Here is a 24,464-nt window from a genome sequence, read left to right as displayed (position 1 = left end):
ACAACACCACATTCCACGTCTCCACCGGAATGACTCAATTCCAAGCTTTGTATGGAAGACCACCTCCAGCCGTGCCCATGTATCAACTTGGTTCCTCGCCGGTGCATGAGGTTGATCAAGCCTTACATTCGCGTGATGAACTGCTCTTACAATTAAAGAAAAACTTAGCCACAACAGCTAACAGGATGAAGCAAACAGATGACAAGAGTCGCCGCGACGTTGAGTTCAAACAAGATATGGTGTTATTAAAGTTACAGCCCTATCGGCAGACTTCAGTGTTCAGAAGGGCACATCAGAAATTAACTTGCAGGTACTTTGGGCCGTATTTAGTTTTTTGCAGAGCTGGAGCCGTTGCCTACAAACTACAATTACCAGAGAATGCTCGAATTCACCCAGTGTTTCACGTCTCCTTGCTTAAGAAAGCCGTGGGTGATTTCCTTAGCAACGACGTCGATTACCACCTGTGGATGATGAAGGCTCGGTGATCATGGACCCTGAATCTATCCTTGACACACGTTGGGTAAAGAGAGGAGGTAAAGTGATCGAGCAGAATCTAGTCGGTTGGAAAAAAAAAATGCCGGCTGAAGAAGCAACATGGGAGGACACCATAATGCTGCACCAACAGTTTCCCAATCTGACCCTTGAGGACAAGGGTATTCTTCGAGGATGGGGCAACGATAGACAGCAAATGCATGAGCCACGAAGATCTGGAAATGCCAAAGCCAAATCCTAAGTTTGCTATGTGAGGGCATGAGTCCCATGCAAGCCATGCATGTGCTGAGATCGTGAAGATATGTGCTGGAGCTGGAGCCGTGATCTAGGAATACGCTTATCAACAATTGTGCAGCGAGTAAGGAGATTGTAGGATGGAAACCAAAGTCTTGTTATTATAAATAAGCTCCAGAATATGAATAAAGGTATTGAGAATTCTAAACAACAATTATTTGGTCTTTTCTCGCCATAAGCAAAAAAATATCACTTGTGTTACGCGTGATCATTGGCTGTCTCTGACTGGGACCTAACACCATTACTTCTTTTTCTTTTTTACTTACTTTTACAATATTATCCTCTTAAAATAATGTTTCTTTTTTTGGACATTAATAAAAAGAAACAAATTAAATTATCAATTTAAGCCTAAAAAATAAAATAGAATAAAAAAGAACTTATATTATTTGGTACTGAACAATTTGTTGATGAGTAAATATATTAGCTTTTTTATTATTGTCCAAAAAATTGGTAATTTAACTTTTCTTACAATATTAATTTTTTTGGACATACATGAGTTTCCACAAAAATTAATATATATTGTTTTGTCTTTATTTTATTTTATGTAGTTTCTAACTATATATATATATTACAAAAAAGAAACATTATTGTAAGAACGTAATATTTTAAAATCAAGCCAAAATTTAACGCCAATGATGTTTTGAGATATTTTTAAAACTAAAAGGACAAAATGAGCATTAACCTCAAAATATAGAGACTAAACAAGATTTTACCCTTTATTTGAGCACTACATTATCAACCCTTATTCATAAAGTATGTGATTTCCGTATTGGACATATGATGTCAATATTAGAAGCTATAAATCACAAGTTCTTTATAAATAAAATATTATGCACAACTATTAATGAAATGGGCATTTCATACGCAAGGCTGTAACTTTCTACTTCTATTGTGATGATTTTATCTTGATCATTTAGAGTAGAATGGTTAATATGTATATGTTATATGCATATTGAACTAGACTATACTAATTTATGATCTAATTTATAAAACATCGTTGATTATAATTTACATAAGCTTTAATAAGCTTAATTGATCTTATACTTGGGTGGGTAATGAACTTGCATTCATTTATTGCTTTTTTTGAGTTGTGATGGAGTGAGATCCATATAAACAGTTAAAGCCTCAATAGCTAGGAGATGTAATTTCGTGGATCATGGGAACACGTACTTACAAGATGGAATCTATACTAATGACTCTTACCCAAGTTATTTGTGGTACTTGATGATTTAAATTTATTTCCACAATTTAGTCAATTAATTATTTATTGAATAATAATATTTATTTTAATTTAATTTAAAAATATAGATATATTGAAGGTAATCACCAAAACAAATAGTGACCTAAGGATTATGAAATTACAGAGGCATGACATTTGTCATGGGCCTAGCTTTAATTATGAGCGTCAGATAGAGGGTCGATTAAGTGGTTATTATTGGTCTAAGACCAAGGACAAAATTAATTAAAAGGAGTTTTAATTAATTAGGTTTTTATTTAATTACATGATTTACTAGAGTGCAACGTTGGGGTTTTAGTGGAATAGCCTGGGTTAACTTAGTAGTTTCAGTGTGTCATGAGATGACTAGGCCTTGGCTATTAAGTTGGAGCTAGAAAACCCGTGGGTCTGTAATCCCTTTACTAGCTAAATTCCTGTCAAACTCTGATTCTAATAAATACCTACGTAAAGGAGAGGAAATTAGAACGAAAATAGGATTTAACGTATAGATTTTCTTAAAAAAGAAAAATATAGCTTTAGGATTTCTGTCTCCTATAGAGACTTGTAGAGACGGTTGAGGATAATAGAGAAGACTGCAGCCATATTCTATAGATCCTGACAACGGCAGTGGAAAAGATTGCAATTGTCTTCTTTAGATCTTCAACAGGAAATCAAGGTATTTCTCTAACCTTGTTCATGTATACATAATCAAGAAAAGTTCCTAACTTTGATTGATTTGATAATAGATAGAAAAATTATTTATCTAGATTTGATCAACCAACATCATAAGCTCTTTGCACATATTATTTTGTATATACAATGAAGTGGCATAATAGTATTGACTATTTGGATTAAACTAATATTGTTATATCACAAATGTTTGCAAAATATAATTGGTATGAGGAATTTGTCGCAGATTCTATACACAAAAAAAATATTACGTGCTCTTTTGTGCTCTCTCTCATTTATAGAATTTTTGTCATGAGCAACATGAGTCAAGAATTCAATTGGAGACAATATAGGCATCGAGAGTACTTATTATTTTCTCTCAAAATAATATTGAATATGATTTTCTTTTGTTTGTTTTAGATATGTATTGTTGGAGAATGAACTGCAAATCTGATCTCTCAACCGAGTATTACAAGTTGGTTGTAGACTCAGAGATATAGCGACATGTCGGTTGAAGCCTCCAAGGAGGCTGTATGACTGGCTTTTTGACACAACCCGCTTCGACCTACATGTCGGATTTGAGGCGAATCATGCGGACTAATAACTAAAACTTGTGACACATTTAATTCATGAAAATATGTATATAATATGGCCTTTCCTGTAAACACATAACAACCTCTGTGCCTTTTCTGAAACCATATTTGAATTCAAAACTTGCATAACTCATGTCTCATTGTACATACTGACATTACAAGTATATTTACATATAAAACATAAGCAACATAACTCCACATTCAATATCATACATCAGCAAACATGGAATTCATACATATACACATCACAAACTATACCAAATAGTACCTATGGGAAATAACTCTCAATACTCGTTGGGATCATCATTGCACGAGTAGAGCGGGGGAAAAACCTCTCAATACCCGGCGTAATTAAACTATCTCGCACGGGTAGAGTAACCTAACTCTCAATAAGCACGCACAGAGTCTATGGGGAAGGGTACATATATGGTGACTCGCAATCACATCTCATGACTCAATCAAACATATAATATGCATACATGTAATCATAACATGGTATTAAATCATAATATCAAACATAAATGCTGCATATAATACATAATAGTAATAATAATATCCACTTACAGATCCTGTTTCACTCCAGGGTTCGTTGGGGTTGTTGTGGGTCTCTGAACTCGTGGATTTTTCCGAGAATACAGGGTTCAAAATTAACTGTTAGAACTGATATAAAAACTTATACATATCATGCAAACTGTAACATAACTGCTCAAATTTCATAAATCTATTACCCACTAGTTTGCTGGATTTTAAAGTAACTATCCAATTCTGTTTTCTATAACTTTTCTTTTTAGTTACTCTCTTCCCTACTCTCGGTTTCTTCCTTTTCTTTCTTTATTCTTTTCTTTTCTTTTTCCTTCTTTTTTCTCTTTTCTTTTTCTCGGGTTTTCTTCTTTTCTTCTCTCGATTTTGCTCTCACTTTGACAATGGAAGCACAAATGAGAGCTGCTTTCAATTATTTCAATTTATATATCCATGGCCACCAACTCACGAATGAAGCATGCAGTCATGAAGCAGGCAGCTGGCTGTTGCTTTTGAAGATTGCCACGATTGGCTTTTTTTTTTCTTTTCTCCAAGCGGTGCATGACACTTTTGATATCAGTTGCGTGCATTAGTAACACATGTGGCCAAGCACACGAACATCTTAACCAAAACGGCAGCTAAGGTTGGCATTTAAGCAAATAAAGTTAATGAGACATAGACACATGGTTAGGGGCAGTTTTAAAAGGTTGTTGAAGGTTGTTATAAGCACGGGAAGTAACTGAGTTTATTATTAAGCTCAGGGGTGTTATGTCGGCGTCTGGGGGATCTTTCTAGATCATTCTCGTCTTTTATATATAGTCACATATTTTTTTTTATCATAAAAGGGCTCTTAAGAGAGCTAAGGCAATACTAAGCGGGAGTGTGCAACCCCATGAACATCATTAATCAATATGCTTAGCATATTTGGAGGAATAGATTGAAAGTAATGTAAACCCAAAGAAAAAGAAAAGTTGTACGAGGCAAGGAAATCTGCTGCTTCATTTGCTTCTCGGTAGATATGATCTACTTTGATCAGCCAATCACGCCGGAGGAGGTCTTAGATTGCCTGAATGAGAGTAAAATACTCATTGACAGGAGGGTTTGGGTTAGAGATTAACTTCATAACACACATGCTATCCACTTCCACGTAAACTCTGCGAAAACCATATTGCCAAGCAATAGATAGTCCATGAAATAAACCCCAGAGCTCAGCTAAAGTCACCAAACAAACACCTAAATTGGCACTTTAACCTACCTGCCAAACACCTTTGAAGTCACGGATTAGGGCACCAGCTCCTGCAATCCCCGAAGATTTCTTGGCACCGTCTGTATTTAATTTAATCCAAGGCCAAACAAGCGTAGTCCAACGAATCCATCTTTCGATACGAGCCATGCCAGCAGCAAAGGAGAATGAATTACTTCGTTGAATTTCAGTAGCCCTAACTTTGATATCCATTGCAATAGTATTGCTCTCCCAATAATCTTAAAAGTAAACTGATTTCGCCAAAACCAAATCCGCCAAATAGCCACTCCAAACATCACACGCCAAAGTTTGCTGCCTTGAAACTTGTTTGAAGCTTGCAAATTTCTTGACATTCATTCTGCAAGATCATCATTAAAGAACTCATGATGATTATGGCCCCAGAGAAGTCGAATTCATACCGCTCTAGAATAAGGACAATCACAGAGCACATGTATCGTAGTCTCCAACTCATACCCACACTTCTCACAATGTGGTTCAATGGTTAAATGGTGTGATGCTAACTCTCCCCGAGTCTTCAAGCGATTATGCAGCACCAACTAGATGAAAGTCTTTATACTCTACGGGCCCTTCCACGACCAAGCCAAACACCAGATCATATCCCTTTCATACAAATATGACTTAGCCAAAAGGTCATACGCTGACTTCACTGTGAAATTTCCTTGTGTTGAAACTACCCAGTAAGCTTTATCAGCACCATTACGCGCCGAAGGAGGATGAACTGAAGCAACACGCATCACTGCATTATGGGACAAGAGATAACTGAATTTTGGCCAATTCCAAGAACCATCTGCAGTCACAAAGTTAGCCATATACAAATCACAAAGGTTATGAGGTATTGGTTGTAAAATAAAAGCCGCAAGGGGATAAGATGCCGTGGCCCAACAGTCCCACCAAAATTTAATTCTCATGCCATTACCAGCATTCCAACGTAAACCCCGCTTGGCGTGATCCCAAACTCAACCCACAGATTTCCACAAATGAGAGCCGTACCGAGTGGGAAGAGATTGGGGGATATCCGAGAGAGATACTCTGTATTTTGTAGCTAGCACTTGGGCACAAAACTTACCAGGCTTAGTGATCAAGTTCCAAGAAACCTTCAATAATAGAGCTTCATTCATAATATCCAACCTCTTAAATCCTAGCCCACCAGCCAGCTTCGGTTGACATATAGTGTGCCAACTAATTAAACTCATTTTACGCAGATCATCATTACCACTCCACAAGAAGCGTCTACAAACTTGATCAATTTTAGTCTTGATACTAACTGGCAAATTAGTAGTCTGCGTAGCATAAATAGGGATTGCTTGGAGGATAGACTGGGTGAGGGTAATAAACCCTGCAAAGGACAGTTGAGAGGCAGCCCAACCCGAAAATCTTTGCTCCACTTTATCTAGAATTCCTTGGTAAGTTTGCTTAGAAACCCGGCGATGCAGCAGAGGCATGCCTAAGTATTTGCCCAAATCTTTTGTGACTATATAGCCCAACTCACGCCCCAAACGGCCAGCAATAACCCCTGAGACATTCTTAGAAAAATAAACTTGAGTCTTAGATTTGTTCACCTTTGTGCTAGAGCTTAAACAAAATTCTTCTAAGACCAAATTTATGAAAAAAGCTTGCTCACTAGAAGCCTCGGCAAGGAGAAATAGATCATCAGCAAAAAAATAAATGGCTTTGGGGAGTACCCATCTGAGATAAACGAATAGGTTTCCATTAATCTTGCTGGATTGAGCGATAAATCCCATGACTCAGTCTCTCGATACAGAGAACAAATATATAAGGAGACAACAGATCACCATGCCAAACACCTCTGCTGGGGGAAAAATCACCCGTTAATTCACCATTCCACAAAATGTTCATACTATTAGAAGTAATGCACTCCATTATTAAATAGACAAGATAGAATGGAAAAGATAGCTCCATTAAAGTCTCATGAATAAAAATCCAGTTCAATCTATCATATGCTTTCTCTAGATCAATCTTAATAGCCATTAAACCTTTTTTACCCATCTTTCGTCGCATAGGATGGACAACCTCCTAAGCAATGATAATGTTCTCCGTGATATGCCGGCTGGGGACAAAGCTTGTCTGGTGGGGTCCAATAAGATTAAGGAGTAAAACTTGGAGTCTAGTCACAAGAATCTTGGTTACTGTTTTATAAAACATTGTACATAAACTTATAGGGCAATACATCTTGCAAGATGTGGGACGCTCAATCTTTGGGATTAGGACTAGGGGAGTTTTACTAAGATCTTTAGGGATATTGTGCGAATTAAAATCTTCCTTTATACCAGAACAGAAAGACTCACCAACAATATGCCACTGAGACTGATAGAACCCGGCAGGGAAGCCATCGATTCTAGGAGCTTTGAGTGGGCCCATTTGGCAGACAGCCTCATGAATTTCCTCCTTATCAACCAGCATAGCAAGATTCGCCAAGCGAGTGTGCTCAATTTGAGGAAACCACCCTTGCACATGATACGACTGATACGTGTCCTGATCAGATTTATATAATGTAGAGAAAAAGGTCACAACATGGGTTTTAATGCTTGTGTATCATAAAGCCAAGTACTTACATCATCTCTAATCACAGTGATGTGATTACGAGCCCTCCTTGTAATAGTTTTCTGATGAAAGAAAGATGTATTCCGATCCCCATATTTAATCCACTCTCTGCGAGATTTTTGATACCATAACAACTCCTCTTAAGACAATACTTATTCCAGATTCTTTTTTAACTTTGCCTCCAGACGATACAGGCTACTGAGAGGCTGACGTTCCAAGGCTTTCTGAACCCCGCCAATTCGAGCCAACAATTCTTTTTTCTATTTAAATATATTGCCAAACACTTCTCTATTCCAAGTAGCTACCTTACTTGTGAAGATAGAAGCTGCTTGAGAATAAGGCATATTTCTATGCCAATTATCATGCATAAAATCCCCAAATCGACTATTCGTCATCTAGGCAGCTAAAAATCAGAAAGGCTTAATACTCCCCATACATTTAATATTACGCTCAAACCGAACCAAAATCGGTCTGTGATCAGAATTAACTCTTGGAAGATAGGTAACCGAATAATTATCAAATTTGAGAATCCATTCCTTATTACTCATAGCACGATCAAGGCGCTTCGACAGACTCCCACATGCCCAAGTGAAACGAGGGCCATTGAAAGGTAAATCGACCATTTGATTAGCATGAAACCATGAATTAAAACTTGTACAAATACCCGTGCCCAGTTGAGAACCTCCACGTTTTTCCTCAGCATACAATATTGAATTGAAATCACCCCTCCACAAGCCAAGGATCATGCATCGAGCCCGCAATGCAGTTCAATTGGTGCCAGAGCTCACGACGTCTAACTGAATTGGGGCTCGCATAGACTGTTGTGACCCAAGCTTGAATAACATTCTGGACACTAATTTTCAAGTGAATAAACTAATTATGATTTAAGGCAATCTCAACGTCAAAGAAATCTCGCCATAAAATCCAAATACCTCCAAAGAAACCAGTAGCCTCCACTCGATGTGAGCGATCAAAACCACTTTTTTTAAATAAAATCATCTGCTTTCTTACCACTGATTCTTGGCTCGAAAATTGCTACAACTGTAGAATTATAGTTCTTCACTAGAGTAACAAAAGCTCGTCTAAAAGTTAGGGACCTTGCCCTTTGGACATTCCAGAATAGGATTGATATCATCATAAAGAAAATTATGTACAAAAGTGGGCGAGCAAGAACGGCTTACACACTAAGCCCCACCATCATTCCTTCATGTACTCCAGGAGTCTCATTAACAATCGTGTTCTCATCATCGGACATAATGTCTTCACCTTCATGTCCAAATACAGGTTGAGAACCATCCTCATAATTCGCCATTACATTACCATCCCCTTCATCCTTGCCATCGGGAGGGTCCGCGAGTTGCTTTGGAGGAAGTTACTGTTCAGGGTTGGCAGCAGTTTTTTCACTTGGTGACTGACCTGCAGTGGCATCTAATAGGTAAAGTGACGGCAGTATGTTTTGTGGGATCAAGGGTTGTCAAGTTGAAAGTAAATTCAACGGGATCACTAGGAGTAAGTCTTAAGGGACTTGGGTTGGGGTCATTAGTAGTGTGGGATAGGATTTTGGTAACATGGGGACGTAGCTTTGCATGCATGGAACTGGAGGCGGTAGAGTGTTGTTGCTTAGGTTTTAGAAACTGTGGTTTGGCCACTTGTTTACCTTTGGACATATGGTTATGAGGTTTTAGGGTGTGAAAGGTTTTCAGAGTAGTGTTCTTTCGAGTGTTGAAGTGATCGGTAATGGATGTGGTTGGTTGCTGGGGAGGGGCATGTATGGGGTTCTGAACAGCAAACTCCTCCACGGTAGGTGCATTATAATCAACAGATAAAGTAGCAAAACGAGAGGTAGTATTAAAATTATTTCGCTGATTCCTTTCCGAGTCAGTAATGTTCTCCTTGTCCACAACTACTCTAGCTCTCCCTTTCCGCACCACAACCATCCATGGGCCAAACCTCTCGCTGGTGCTATTGGCCACAGTTGAGACACCAATCTTATCAACTGATTCGTTAGCAAGTGGACTGTTCTCAGAGTTGGCCTCATTAACCCCATTCAAATTTTGTCTATTAAAACAAACCGTTCTATTGTGACCATACTTACCACATTGATAGCATATGATCAGCAGCCCTTCATATTCAACCTTCTGAATCCTTCCGTCCAAGTTGAACTGGGACACCAACGGCTGAGTAAGAGAGATATGAACAGCAATCCTAGCAAATTTGCCCCTCTTCCTCAATTCAGTATGATAATGAATCTTGATAACATTCCCCACAAGTTGTCCAATCTTTCATAGAATACGCTTATCATATAAGTGGAATGCCATGCCAAGTAAACGAATCCAAACAACTGTAGAATCAATCTCTGTAATGGTGCTATCGAACTGTGGAGTCCAAGGTTGTACTATTAAATAGTGCCCAAAGATTACCCATGGCCCCTCAGTTAACGCATAAACAACATCCTCTGATGAGTTAAGATGAATTAAAAAGTAATTGTTTTAAAGGTCGATTACTGAAAAATCTGGAATCATATGCCACATGACCTTTAGCCGATTGCACAAAACCTTATAGCCGATATTTCTCCCCAACAACTTCACCACTACAAATTTTTGCCAAGGTTTAACTAGTTTCTCATGGATTCGTTGAGAAAATTTAATAGTTGGCATGGCACCATCGTCACCAACTATTACATCTCCAGGTTCAAAATCCCATTCTTCGTCCATTTCAGTATCATCAAAACTTCTTTGTTGAGTATGGGGCATAAGTGCATCCTTGAAAGATAGCAGTGGTGGGTAATCCGCGTCCATGCCATGGCTGCGAAAAAGAGCCTTTTTGGTAGAACAATCCTCAGGCAGCGGTGGTGGAATCGTTTTTAGCAAACTAGGGTTTTCATGGGATTCAGGGTTTTCGGAGCTTTCCGACATCTTCGGAACCTTTAAAATGCTCAGTATCCCTCTCTTTTGTTTGAGTTGTATCTTCGTTTGACATATTTTGGCATGTCATGATGTTGATTCCATTATATCTTCTTTGTAAATCTGTATCTTGTAAACTCTCATTCAGTGAAAGGTTGGTTCATATTTTCACAGTGGATATAAGCATATCGGTGGCCGAACCACTTTAAATTTGCCTTGCGTTGTTGTTCTGTTGTTGATCTCTCGTTGATTCGTTTTGCTTATCTTGGTTAGCTTAATCATAGACATCAAGATTGTTGTTTTTGTTGGGATTATATGCTCTTTTAAAGCATATTAATTTATTTTCTGATTAATAAAATATTTGAGATATTTTCAATTGCATAAATATTTTGAATAAGGTCCGTTTAATCATATTATATGTGCAGCTACAACATACTCCAATACTCAATTATGATAACAGAAGTGTTGAAGCATTAGTCAGTAATCCAAAGTATCATTAAAAAACAAAACATATTGAGCTTGATTTGCATTTTGTCAAAGATCACATTGCAAGAAAGGAGATTGAAATTCATCATGTTCCCATCTATGAACAAGTAGCTGATATTCTCACTAAACCTTTAGCTATTGATCATTTTAACTATCTTAGAACCAAGCTCAACGTTGTTTCTAAACCTTGAGCTTGAAGGGGGCTGTTAAGATAGTGCTTATTATGAAAATTAATGAATTAATTAGTTTTGTTTGTTAGATGTGCTGATGGGTAATCTGCTGAGTTAGCATGTTAGTTAAAAGGTTGTTAAGAACGTTTTTGTTGCTAAGCTTAGATTCAGCTAACATACTCAACGTGTGTACAACATTCTGGATCTAGTATATAAATTATTGTAATCAGAAAGTACAGTATACGATTGAATAGCAATTCATTCTTCATTACTCTCTCAACTTTCTTAAACATTTTCTCTCCGTTTCATTCATTTTCTTGAAATCCAAACACTTCAGCTTTGCCTTTAGCTCTCCAAGATAAATTTAATTTAACTTCACTTTTTTAAATTCTTGACAGTTCCACTTTACTTGAATGGTTGAGAATTTTGTGTTAAGATTTTAAGTTCAAAAGAACCATTCCTTCGTATAAAAAGAAATTATGTGGAACAAAAAGTCCCATAGGCCCAGTTTGATTGGATGTGAATTCACTTTCAATCCAGTGACCTGAGGTCGAGTAAGATTTTGAGATAAGGAATGATGTTTTCTGGGTAATATTTTTAATTAATTTCTATCCCAAACTTGTGTGTGTGTGTGTGTGTAGGTGTTTACTTGGGTATATTTTTATTACCCACTAAATTCCTTATCTTTGTCTTTAATCAAATTTCAAATAAAGCATGGATTAGTGACCCTTTAAAATTAGGTTTTTTCACCAATTTAAAACCTTTAAATCAAAGGTTGAAGATTTTATAAATATTTAATGACACGAAAAATTAAGTTTTGCACACTAATTTCTATGATTTTTTTCCCATGTTCTCTCTTTCTCTTTTTTTTTTTTAACTGTTCTCTCTCATTCATCTCATCTCTCCCTTTTCTTTTTTGTTCTTTTTTTTAAAAAGAAAATCCTATTTAATTTTGGAATAAAAAGTCCTTTAGTACGTTCCTTATGTTATATATATAGCATAAATTTGTGTGATTTAAAGGGTCATTGATCCTTCTTCAAGTGAAGGAATTGCAAATATATTTAAAATTAGATAGACTTCCTACACGGCTCACTTCTTTTTTGAGAACATAATTATCTATTTGCTATCATGATTTATAAATATCTCGATGTCGTTGAAAAGCGAATAAGTTAATAAATACTTGAATGACAGAGTAATTTGAGTACCAGTGAGTCACTTAATAATTACTTTGAATGACAAACTAACTTGAGTATGACTGCGAATTATTCTGACCAGATTAATTATATCCAGGGCACATCAATTAAGGTTTTTTTTCTCAAATTATATCATCGGCATTTGCCCACATGGTGGAAAATTCCATTTCTTTCGGTTGATAGCTGTGTTTAGCATTTGATATCAAATTTTTAGGCGCAACAATAAGTTGCATTCTTAATTTTCAAGTTATCATTTGGACATGTTTCATCATAATTTTTTTTAAGCAAACACTAAATCAAAAGGAATGAGGTATATTATTTATGACAAAAATACATAGGAGGTGCCATAGAGGAAGAGGCATTAGCTGTCTTTTCATTGAGTTTGGAAAGAAACGTTTTATGCAGATCATCAATTGTTGCACCCATTTGAAGTAGCTCCTGATGGTTGAGCTCGTCAACCGGGGTTTCCCACCAACACGGCTGACTCTCTTTCCCCGTCCTCATCTGCTTCACCATCGTCTCCCATTCCTTTTCCTCATTCAATTGGCAAAGCAGCTCATTATGTCGCTGATTGAGTTCATTAATTCTCACCTGGCGGTGAACCTCAACCAGTGGATGAGTGTTGTCATTTGCTGGCTGGTTTACCCCACGAAGCGGTTTGCAACATCTTCAATGGAGGGGTGGCCGAATGAAAAAGGCTTCCCAGATTGTGAGTGATGGAAAAAAATCAGTTTTTTTAAATTTTTATAAAAACTTTTAGGACCGATCTAATACAATATATAGGAATACATAATCTAGAAAATCATACATTTACTATCCGAGAAGATGAATAATTGAAATTAATCCAGCCTTCCCAAATCACGATCCATCACCACCACGCCTGTTAGATCACAATCCGCCGCCACCACACTTGTTAGATCACGACCCATCACCAATGATTTTCTAAGTTATGACTCAGGTTTGATCTGTACTTAACATGTGGGTGTCTTTATCACCACTAAAAGCAACCAGCAGGAGAAATTTTTTCTCTCAAAATTAGAGAGAAAATATTTTTCTCTGATCTGTATAATGTGGCCTCCTCTTTTTTTTTTGGGAGAAAATATGTCATTTTATATCTCTATCTTAGTGGAAACCCTAAACTCCATATTTTTATATTTTTAATTCTATTAAATCAAATTTGATTTAAATTAAAAATAATAAAATCAAAAGTAACGTTGCTTCTTCTTGTCATAGGGGCCCACCTTGTAAAATAACATAAGACCCCTTAGGCACAAGCACATTATATGAAGTCTCCCACTGAATAATATATTTAGACTTTTAACCCAAATAACTAGTTATCTTACTTATTAATCAAGTAGCGGTGCATTCAATTAAATGAGCTAACCCAAGGATCATATAGGTATATACAATAGTGGCTACAATAATTAGGCATGTAATTAAATTCGCCCAATTATTTAATTACAAATCTACTCCACTAAAAGATTGGAATTGACCTCCATAATTGTATATATGCTATATGGGATAGTGTTTTCGAATAATAATTCGACCGAGACTATATTGATTTCTTTACTGTACAATCTTTTGTACCACATTGTTAATTAAATTGATATTTCAATTGTCCAATCAATTTAATTACCCTCCCACTACGATGATATTCTAAAAATGATTGTTGTTTAAGGATAATCTTGTGTTGATTAGCTGGTTGTTGTTGTTCTTTCTATTCCATAAAGCTGAGCATCAACCTGATCCCCCCTTTTTATATTTCTCTAATTTTACTTTACTCTTAGGTTATAAGTCATTTATATAGTCTTCCTCAAAGAATATGTCTATAATACATTCCTGTCTTGAGGACTATAATTCGGACTTTCCCTTATTCCTTTAAGATACCTAAAACATGCAAGCTTTTGAACACGAATCCATCTTCTCTACCTCTGATTCTAGTACAAATACTAGTAAACTCCAAATACGAATGTGTCTCAAACTATATTTGTGACTTTTTCATAATTTCTTAGAGTAGCAAACATGGAGGTAGATGAAACTAATTTTAATAAACTTTGCAGTTTTAAATATTAGTATCTTGAATCAAAAAGGTAAATGATAAACCACTTAACATATATCTTGTCTTATCCAAAAGAATCTTGTTTCTCCATTTAATTACACTATTGTATCATAGTGTTAATTATATGTGGGAGTTTATCCCATTTGACAACCAAATGGAGCTTGAATTCTCCAGAGAGATATTCTTTGTTTCGATCATATTGAAGTTCTTTTATATTCCTGTCTAATTGCTTATGTCTTATCTATGTACCCTTTTGAATTTCAAAAGCAATGGAATCATGACGCATTTAGACAAAGATATATGAAATGAATATTCATCAACAAGATTGATAGAATACTCAAAACGTCTTATAACATGTAAACTGATTAGTCCGTATACATTTGTATGCGCTAAATCATCCAATACAATGTTATACTTTTAGCTCAAAAAGAGCATCCTTATCATATTACTTTTCTAAATAAGATTTATAGAGTTACAATGATCAATCTTAATAGGCCAACAAGCCTATCATTAATCATTTTCTTAGAATCTTATTATAGTTTATATGACTTAAGCATAAATATGGAGGTGATATTGGTTAGAAGAAACATTTATTTTCTTAGATAAATGCATAAACTATTTATCATTATATCTTGCTTTGAATAGATCAATGGACTTATATGATACAAATTTTCTTTATAAATAACCAAAATAAGTAATAAACAGAGGATCAAAAAATAACAGTGTACTCTTGTTTATTAAAACAAGCCACCGAAATTAAATTCCTCTAATATTTGGAATAATAAAGACAGATATCAAAACTAAAGTCTCGTAAAATTGATCTAGCCTTTCAATTGATATAAACTAGCATGTCCTCAACTGTTGTTTGAAGCTTTCTTCACTTAATCTCTTGGTTTCCTGAAAACCAAATAAATAAATTACAAATAAGATTAGTTATCTCATAATTCACTATTGCATGAATCAATAGAAATCTGAACTAATTAGGAAGCTTAAAGATTTCCTATACTGATTTTAATAATCTTAGGACAATCTTTTTTCTAGTGACCCTTCTATCCACATTTTAACACTTGCCTTTTGGCTTGCCACCTCTTTTAGTGGACAATTTGCTCATCCCAACTCTTTCTTGCTTATTCATGTCTTTCGACTTAGGCCTTGACGAGAATCCTTTTCCAAGAAGTTTTCTACTATGATAAAATTCTTCTATAGCATGCAATTCGTGCATCAATTCAATTAAGGTCATATCTTTATTGTTGAAGATATACCCGACCTTAAAGTCTTTGAATGTATCAGGCAAAGATTCAATCACCATATTAATCCTTGTTTTATCATCGATTTGAACACCATGTATCTCTACTTCATTCAAATAGTTCATCATTTTGAGGACATGATCACGAAACCTTGTGCCCTCTTCCATCTTAGTATCTGTAATACGATTTAACGCTGCTTCTCTGGCAAAATGAGTATTTTGCCCAAACATCTGATGAAGACTAGCCATTATTTCAGTGGTTGTTTCCATGCTCCGATGTTTCTTATGCAGTTCCACGGAAATTGAAGCCAATATATAACACTTAACCATTTTGTTAGCTTCGTACCATTTCTTATAAGGCTCCCTCTTATTTCTATAATCGTATAATGTTGGTTCTGGTGAGCATGGCTGGGTCAACAAATATTTGCAGCCCTTAGCAGTGAGAATATTAAATAGATTGTGTTTCCAATCTAAGTAAGTTTTCGCCAGTAAGTTCATTTTTAACAAGGATTATTAATAATGGGTTGATGGAAGACATTTTCTGAAAAAACAAAATAGAAATGCATAAACACTTTGAAACAATATTTACAATAAATAACAAAAATGCAAAAAAAAACCATAAATGCATTTTAATTTATTGTAACGATAATCTAGTACCGCTTTGACAAGCTATCCGTTGGGGAAACCATGTCTACACTTACTAGCCCTAATTATCCATTGGATTATTTACTTTCATATAGAGACATGATAAATAATTATCGTTATCCTTTTAGGACTAAATTTGTTACCAGAATTTCGTTAGGAAGGTTAATAACAAAATTTAGTTGAGTGTACAACCATTTTTTCAATCTATGTATTTTTCATATCAATAGTCACCGTTGGGGTGAACAATCGATTGAAAAATATTTCAATTTTATTTTTGAAGAAGTTCATCAAATAAAATGTCTAATATATATACCCTTCAAAGAGAGCATTATCGTATCATGAAGTTGAGGTATATATATAATTTTATTATTGAACTAAAAATAAAGCCCGTGGGAAAATTTATCTGGAAATTTCCCTCTCCCACGCAATATTTTCAAATTGGTTTTTCCTTTTAAAACATACATTAATTATATATTGTTAATTGCATGCTTCCTATAATATTATCTAGATGATATCCAATATTATTAAGCATATGCAAATTTCAAATAATATAATGAGATTCATAATTAATGAATGACATGTATCATTATGCATAGAGTGGCCCTACCTATTCTATATGACATGTTATCATGGCATGTTATCATCCAAAACATAACATATAGAAAAATAATTAAATAATCTTAATTCATGGCTTTCCTAAAATAGAAAAATACATTAACCCTAAGCCTAATCTTCATTGGGCTTCTTGTCAATGTCCATCTTCTATAGGCTTGTCGTTGTTAATGGACTAGGAGAAATTGAGCTTTTAAATTTATTATTAGTCCAATTTTAATTTTGAAAGAAAATAAATAATTTTTTTTTAAAAATAAAACTTTTGGACCAAAAATAAATTTAATGTGTCAAATTTTATATATACATTTTAATCCAATAAGCTCAATTTCAATTGGGGCTAAAACTAAGATTCATTAAGCCCAAAACTATTTTTGGACTTAAATGCAAAAAATTCAAAGTTGTCTGCCCAAAGAAAAATACTATGGCACCATAGTGATCTCAATGATAAAAACCATTGAAAAACCCTAAATCCATTTTTTTCTTTCTTCCACAGCCGCCATCACCAAAAGCCCAGCTGCTGTTCACTATTTCCACACCGGACAACCGCCATCAAAGCCAAGTTTGCCATCGCCGCCACACCGGAAAGTCGCCAACCAAGATGCTCCGCCAGTAGCCTGCACCCGCAACTTCCAGCTTGCGCCCGCGCTGCTGTTGGGTGTGGCTTGCTTTCAGTGCGCGTGCAGCAACTGCTGGGCGTGCAGCGTGAGCTGCTACCAGCGCGGGTCGTGCGCGCTGCTACTGCGCGTGGCTGCTGGCCACGTCTCGTGCAACGTGCGCCGCTGGTTGCCGTTGAAATTTCCGACCTTCGTTGATCTGACATCCGTGATTATTCTCCAATGATTTACAAATTTTCTATGTCAATTTTGGCTTACAAAATTTCTATAACAGTAAAATAAATCAAGAGGAAAACATAGTGATAAAAAAATCACCCCTCTTGTTACAGATCCAAAGAAAAAATACACCAGAGAATCTAACCATGAATTAAAACAAACATGAATTTTAATCTAACCATGAATTAAAAATTTCTATGTCAAGCATGTTTTATTCATATATTAAACAAATAATATATATCTTAATAAATTGTGCTACTCTAATACATAAATATCAAGATTGATTTCATATGATATTCTTATATATTAATATGAGATGGCTCTGATACCAATTGTTGGAGAAAAATCAGTTTTTTCAAATTTTTATAAAAACTTTTAAGACCGATCTCATACAATATATTGAAATACAAAATCTAGAAAATCATACCTTGATAATCCGAGAAGATGAACAATTGAAATTAATCCAGGCTTCCCAGATCACGATCCGTCACCACCACGCCTGTTAGATCACGATTCGTCACCACCACGTTTGTTAGATCATGATCCGTCACCAATGATCTTCCATGTTATGACTTAGGTTTGATATGCACTTCACGTCAATGCGCCTTTACTACCACTAAAAGCAATTAGTAGGAGAAAAATTTTCTCTCAAAATTAGAGAGAAAAAATCTTTTTCTCTGATCTGTAAAATGTGGCCTCCTCTTTTTTTTGGGAGAAAATAAGACATTTTATATCTCTATCTTAGTGGAAACCCTAGACTCCATATTTTTATATTTTTAATTCTATTAAATCAAATTTAATTTAAATTAAAAATAATAAAATCAAAAGTATCGTTGCTTCTTCTTGTCATAGGGGCCTACCTTATAAAATAACACAAGACCCCTTAGATACAAGCACAATATATGGAGCCTCCCACTAAATAATATATTTAGGCTTTTAATCCAAATAGCTAATTATCTTACTTATTAATTCAATAGCGGTGCACTCAATTAAATGAGCTAACCCGGGGATCATATGGGTACATACAATAGTGGCTACAATAATTAGGCATGTAATTAAACTAGCTCAATTATTTAATTCCAAATCTACTCAACTAAAAGATTAGAATTGACCTCCATAATTGTATGCTATCTGGGATAGTGTTTTCGAATAATAATTCGACCCATGTCACATTGATTTCTTTATTGCACAATCTTTTGTACCACATCGTTAATTAAATTGATATCTCAATTGTCCAATCAATTTAATTACATCTTGTTCCTTGATACTGGTTTTCTCTAATGATCATTTTCAACATACTAAATATGTTGAAACACTCTGGCCAGAGAATTCTATGATCAAGTGCCGAAAACCCATCAAGAGATGTGTTGTACAAATTTTATATTGTTAATCTATAACTCCAATACTCATAATTGCTCCCACTAAGATACCCGGTAATCTTGACTACAAGTGTATGTCGTGCCCATTGATAACTCAAATGGAATAACAATTACAATCATGAAATTATAAATAACTCAAGATTAAGATTACAGTAAAATCAATGCCTATGAGATTTAATAAGTCTGACAGTCATTTCAAGATTAATTAAATCTCATATGTGATCCAACTCAATGTAGTCAAACTACATCAGTAAATTCATACATGATTAAGCCAAATCATTCAATGAATTTACTACAGTTTAAACATAAATAGCGCACCCAACTCTATTTATCAACTGCGAAGTTTATTTATTTAATCATAAGATAACTTGTATTTATGTCTTCTATGAATCCATATGATGATCACATAAATACATATAATATAATTAAACGAACCTTATTCATTATATTTATGCAGTTGAAAATATCTCAAATATTTTATTAATAAGAAAATAAATTATTGTGCTTTTAAAAGAGCGCATAACCCCAGCAGTGAGAACAACAGAATGGCAATCTTTGAGCCAGTGAGAGTCATAAGCTCACTGGCCTTCTTGTAGATCCCAGATCTACGTTTTGAGAACGTGATCAACCTACCACCCTCATTCTCAATCTTTTTCATCTCAATCTTTTCTCCCTTTGGTTTTCTTCGCTGCCATTTCCAAAATTGATGATATCTGGCTAGTTTCTTTTCTTATGAACAATGATTTTCCCGCGCTCCGATATGGTCATTTTGGGATGAATTTATAAGAGGAAAGACGCGTAGAATTAATTAGTATAAGGTCAAGAGTTTATCTATGCTAAGTTGTTACCTTACCCTATTCTCTTTTTATAATTGTTAATGAATTAAATTCTTTAGGGTTGAAGGTATCTCATTTACTAACTTTACACCTTGTATTAGATTTTGAAAAATATGGAATCAAATACAAGGTGTAAAGTTACTAAATGAGATACCTTCAACCCTAAAGAATTTAATTCATTAACAATTATAAAAATAGAATAGGGTAAGGTAACAACTAAGAATAGATAAATTCACGACCTTACTAATGAATTCTTTGTGTCTTTCCTCCTATAAATTCATCACAAAGTTGCCATATTATCAAAGCACATGAAAGCCATTGTATTGCTCATAAAATAGAAATTAGGCAATTACATTCATTTTGGAAATGGCAGCCAAGAAAAATTCATTGAGCTTATTATATATGGTAGTGATGCGCCATATGTGTGCAGCAAAAAGAGAAATTTTTTAAAAATATATCTAATATTTTAGCAAACTAAAATGTTATTCTAGTCTGTGCTAATTAATATCCTCAATGTCTGCTAAAATATAAAACAAACTGATGAAAATAAGATTTCATTCACCAAAAACTTATGGCGTAATCATAAGCTCTTGTATAAACTATTTTGTGTACAAATTGAAGTGGAATAACATTACCAAGTATATGGATCATGTGATATTTCCATTCAACTTTAACTGTTTTACCACAAATATTTGTATAAAATAGCTTGTACAAAGAATTTGTGGTAAATTCTACGTATGAGAAAATATTAGGTGCTCTCTTGTGTATTCCCTCTGTTATTGAATTTTTTCATGGGAAACATGCATGAGTCAAAAATTCAACTAGAGACAATCTACACGTCGAAAGCACTTATTATTTTCTCTTAAAAAACTAAAAAAACTACTGAATATGTTTTTTTTTTTGGTTTAAATACTTATAATTTTTGAAAATCAATTTAATTGATATTAAGCCATCAGTAAATAATAAAATATATTATTATTAAAAATCAATTATTAATGATGTAATATAATTTTGAAAAAAAAGTACCGTGACATCGTCAACACAACTAATGGCTCTTTTGGTATTGTTGGGAATGGCGCAATGACTGGCGATGAGATTTATAGATCTACAAAACAGTGAGATTGTTATAGGCAAAATAGCAGCATGATGCAGGCACACATTTCTTCTAGAAGTTGTAGGTCAACATCATATTGTCAATGAAGTTTAGTGGCTGAACAGCGTTATATGGATACCAACAAATTTAAAATTTCTTGTACTACAAATCCATGCCAACGAAAGAGGAACTGTGAATAGGATGAATGAAAAGTTATTTAGAAAAATAGGCAAGATGTAGGCATACATGGCTCCGGAAGTGACTGGGCATAAAAGGATACAATTAAATCTCATATACCTTGCAAAAGTGGTCGATCCCTCAATTAGTGTCATCTTCAAATCTTGGGGGGTAAGTCTGAAGAGTAAAATAGGAAAATGAATGACAAAAATAATAATATAAATAATAGAAAAAGAAATAAAAAAACTATATCAAATGTTAACAAGGAATGAGAATTAAGGGAAAACTGGACATGCTTGACACTGGCTAGCTTTTTGGATTTGCATGCATGTCTGGTTGTTTTGATTCTTGATCATAATTTTCATGTTAAAACCTAATCAATCAAAAGGCCTAGAAAGTCACACAAAGATTAACTCAATTACCTTCTCTTCAATAAAATAAATAAATAAATAAATAATTATTTTATTGTGCTAGTACTAAAAGTGTTGATGCTTGACCCAAGTTTAAGGAAAATGTTAAATCTTTATAGGGAACAGCGCGTAAAATACACGTACTTATGTGTGTGCGTTTGTATGTGTAGCATACATAAATGTAAATACAACTATGTTCTTTCAAAACTTACTAATTGGAGCTCCCATGATTACTAATTGAAGCTTGTTATAAATAAGTTAACTCAAATTTGCCTAGTTAATGAAAACAATAGAACAACAATACTTGTGATAGCATAATGCTATAAACAATTAAAAGAACATCTTTCTCCCATAATGCTATAAACAATTAAAAGAACATCTTTCTCCAAACATACTTGAAAAAAATAATTCTACATAAAGGAATAAGCAAATTAAGAAGGGAAAAAAATGTGATTGTAATAATTTTTTTTTGGCTCAATTTAAAAGCAAAATATGGCTACACCCCCAAGGTTTGGAAAAATGATAACACAGGCCTTTATATTTTCAATAAGTGACACCAAAACTGCCTTTTGACTATTATACCATTTGTTTCTATTAACCTAAAAAAATTGCTTCCGATGTTTTATAATGAATAGAAACATAATATTAAAAATAAATGTAATAATATATGCATTTAATATAGTTTCAATAGTATAAAACATATTTTAATATTTACAATCTGTTAGACATATTTTACTATACTAAATTAAATTTCAAAACAAATAGAAATATATTATTAAAATAAATATAATAATCTAAAATTTTAAAATTATATTAAATGTATTATTATTATTATTATTCTAGACGGATTAAATTATTTATAATTATTGTTTGAATTTTTTAAAATTAATTTTCTAAAACGGAACGGATATGTATAAATTGTGGATTGAAAATATCCCACCTTTTTAAACACCCACTGAGGAAGTGCAAATATTTTAATACTTGAATAGTGGGTTTACTTCTTAATTACTTCTACCGATGGATTATTATTTTTCCAATATTAAAAGTTTTTTTTTAATTTGTTACATAATTAGCCTCACAAGCACTCCACTAATTATTAAAATTTCAAGGCTTTTGGTTGTCATCAATTAATATATCTTTCCGAAATTATGCTCGGCGAAACAGCAAAAAATTGCAAGATTTTGGTTGTCCTCAATTAATTTCTCTCTCTGTATGAATAGGTGATAGGCCTACAAATGGTAGATGTGCGAAAACTGCTTAGGCTAATTTCTTGAAACGAAGATTTTCAAGCATTCCTAGTTCATGCATCTTTTCTTTCTGTCTCTTGTTGCTAGGACTGCGATCACGTCATCCTTTCTTACTCCACATGCTTGTTCAATAACTGTGCCATAATTGCCGCTTCATTTTACTATGTTAAATTCTTTAGAATGACAATCTACCTTAATTATATATATATAATTCCATCAAAGCGCCCCCTATTTTCTGTCATCTTTAGAACTAAAATCAAGGTAGATTGAGCTTTTCACACTTTTGCGGGCTATATGGAAAATTGTCATTCTATTTAGGAAATGAATTGAAGTTTACCTAATTCTTTTTATATAATTCTATTATACCTGAATGGTTGTAAAATTTCTGTTAAGATTTTACGTGCAAAAGACTTATTTCTCAATGTTACAAACAGTTATATGGAACCGTAGCTCAGTTGGCCATGAATTCACTTTGCACACGATCACCAAAGTTCGATTAGAAATACTTGAGGATAGGGGTTAGTATTTAGTAGGCAAGGATTTATACCTCCATTGAAACCTTATACCTACATTTATATCTTTTGGTTGCCCACCAAAATCCTTTATCTTTGATTTTCAATCAGATTTCAATTTGAGGAAATTAAAATATATTTATAGCGATCCACTTCCTTGAGGTAAATTTATCTACTTGCTATTATGAGCATGGTTTAAATAGCTGGCTCGATGATGTATTTGGAAAGTTGGGTTTTTGAAAATAAATCTAGTTCACAAAGCATGAATCAGTAAATTACCTGGACAAATTGACAGATTAATCTGAGTATTGCTTGATAATGATGCTCTCCAAGTTAAGTCCCATTTTTAGGCACAACAATAACTTGCATTCTCAAATTATATCATAGGCAGTTACGATTGGTAATTTTTAAGTACTATCAAGTTGATCATTTGGACCCGAAGCCTCTGATATTCTACAACAATTGCCAAATCAAATGGAAAATGAGGCATATTATTTATTATGAAAATACATGGGAGGTGCCACGGAGGAAGAGGCGGCAGCAGCAGCAGTCTTTTCATTGATCTTGGCAAGAAAAGTTTGGTGCAGATCGTCAACGGCTGAATCCATTTGAAGCAGCTCCTGCAGGTTGAGCTCATCAACTGGGGTTTCCCACCAACGCGGCTGAGTCTCTTTAACCCTCCTCATCTGCTTCAACATATTCTGCTGTTCCTTCTCCTCATCCAGCTGGCGCAGCAGATCATTGTGCTGCTGATTCAGTTCGTTAATTCTCGCGTGGCTATAAGCCTTAACTAGCGGATGAATGTTGTCATTATGCAGCTGGCTCATCCCAAGGAAGCGATTTGCAATAGCCTTGACGGAGGGCTGACAAAGATGTATGGCTTCCCAGATTCTGAGAACACAACGATGGCAATCGCGGAGCTAGTGAGAGTCACAAACTCACTGGCCTTTTTGTAAATCCCTGATCCACGTTTAGAGAATGTTATTAATCTGTCATCTTCATTCTCGATCTTTTTCATCTCAATCTTTTGTCTCCTTTTGGTTTTCTTACCTGCCAT

General features: G+C 34.5%; 1 protein-coding gene and 2 pseudogenes across 1 annotated transcript; all 3 read right to left on the bottom strand.

Moving 5' to 3' along the window:
- Positions 1 to 9,009: 9,009 nt before the first annotated feature.
- On the bottom strand, positions 9,010 to 10,524 carry LOC127899834 (uncharacterized). Its single transcript, XM_052433965.1, has 2 exons — positions 10,114 to 10,524; positions 9,010 to 9,888 (listed from the first exon to the last, which is right to left on the bottom strand). Exons 1-2 carry the CDS (start codon positions 10,522 to 10,524, stop codon positions 9,010 to 9,012), a joined length of 1,290 nt encoding a protein of 429 aa, XP_052289925.1.
- Positions 10,525 to 12,676: 2,152 nt separating this feature from the next.
- Positions 12,677 to 21,393, bottom strand: LOC102609548 (agamous-like MADS-box protein AGL62; annotated as a pseudogene).
- A 2,505-nt stretch (positions 21,394 to 23,898) lies between these two features.
- LOC102609269 (agamous-like MADS-box protein AGL61) lies at positions 23,899 to 24,464 on the bottom strand (annotated as a pseudogene).

This window comes from Citrus sinensis, chromosome 9 (assembly GCF_022201045.2).
Source record: "Citrus sinensis cultivar Valencia sweet orange chromosome 9, DVS_A1.0, whole genome shotgun sequence".
NCBI classification, from domain to species: Eukaryota; Viridiplantae; Streptophyta; class Magnoliopsida; order Sapindales; family Rutaceae; genus Citrus; species Citrus sinensis.
This window is presented reverse-complemented; position numbering and strand designations above follow the sequence as displayed.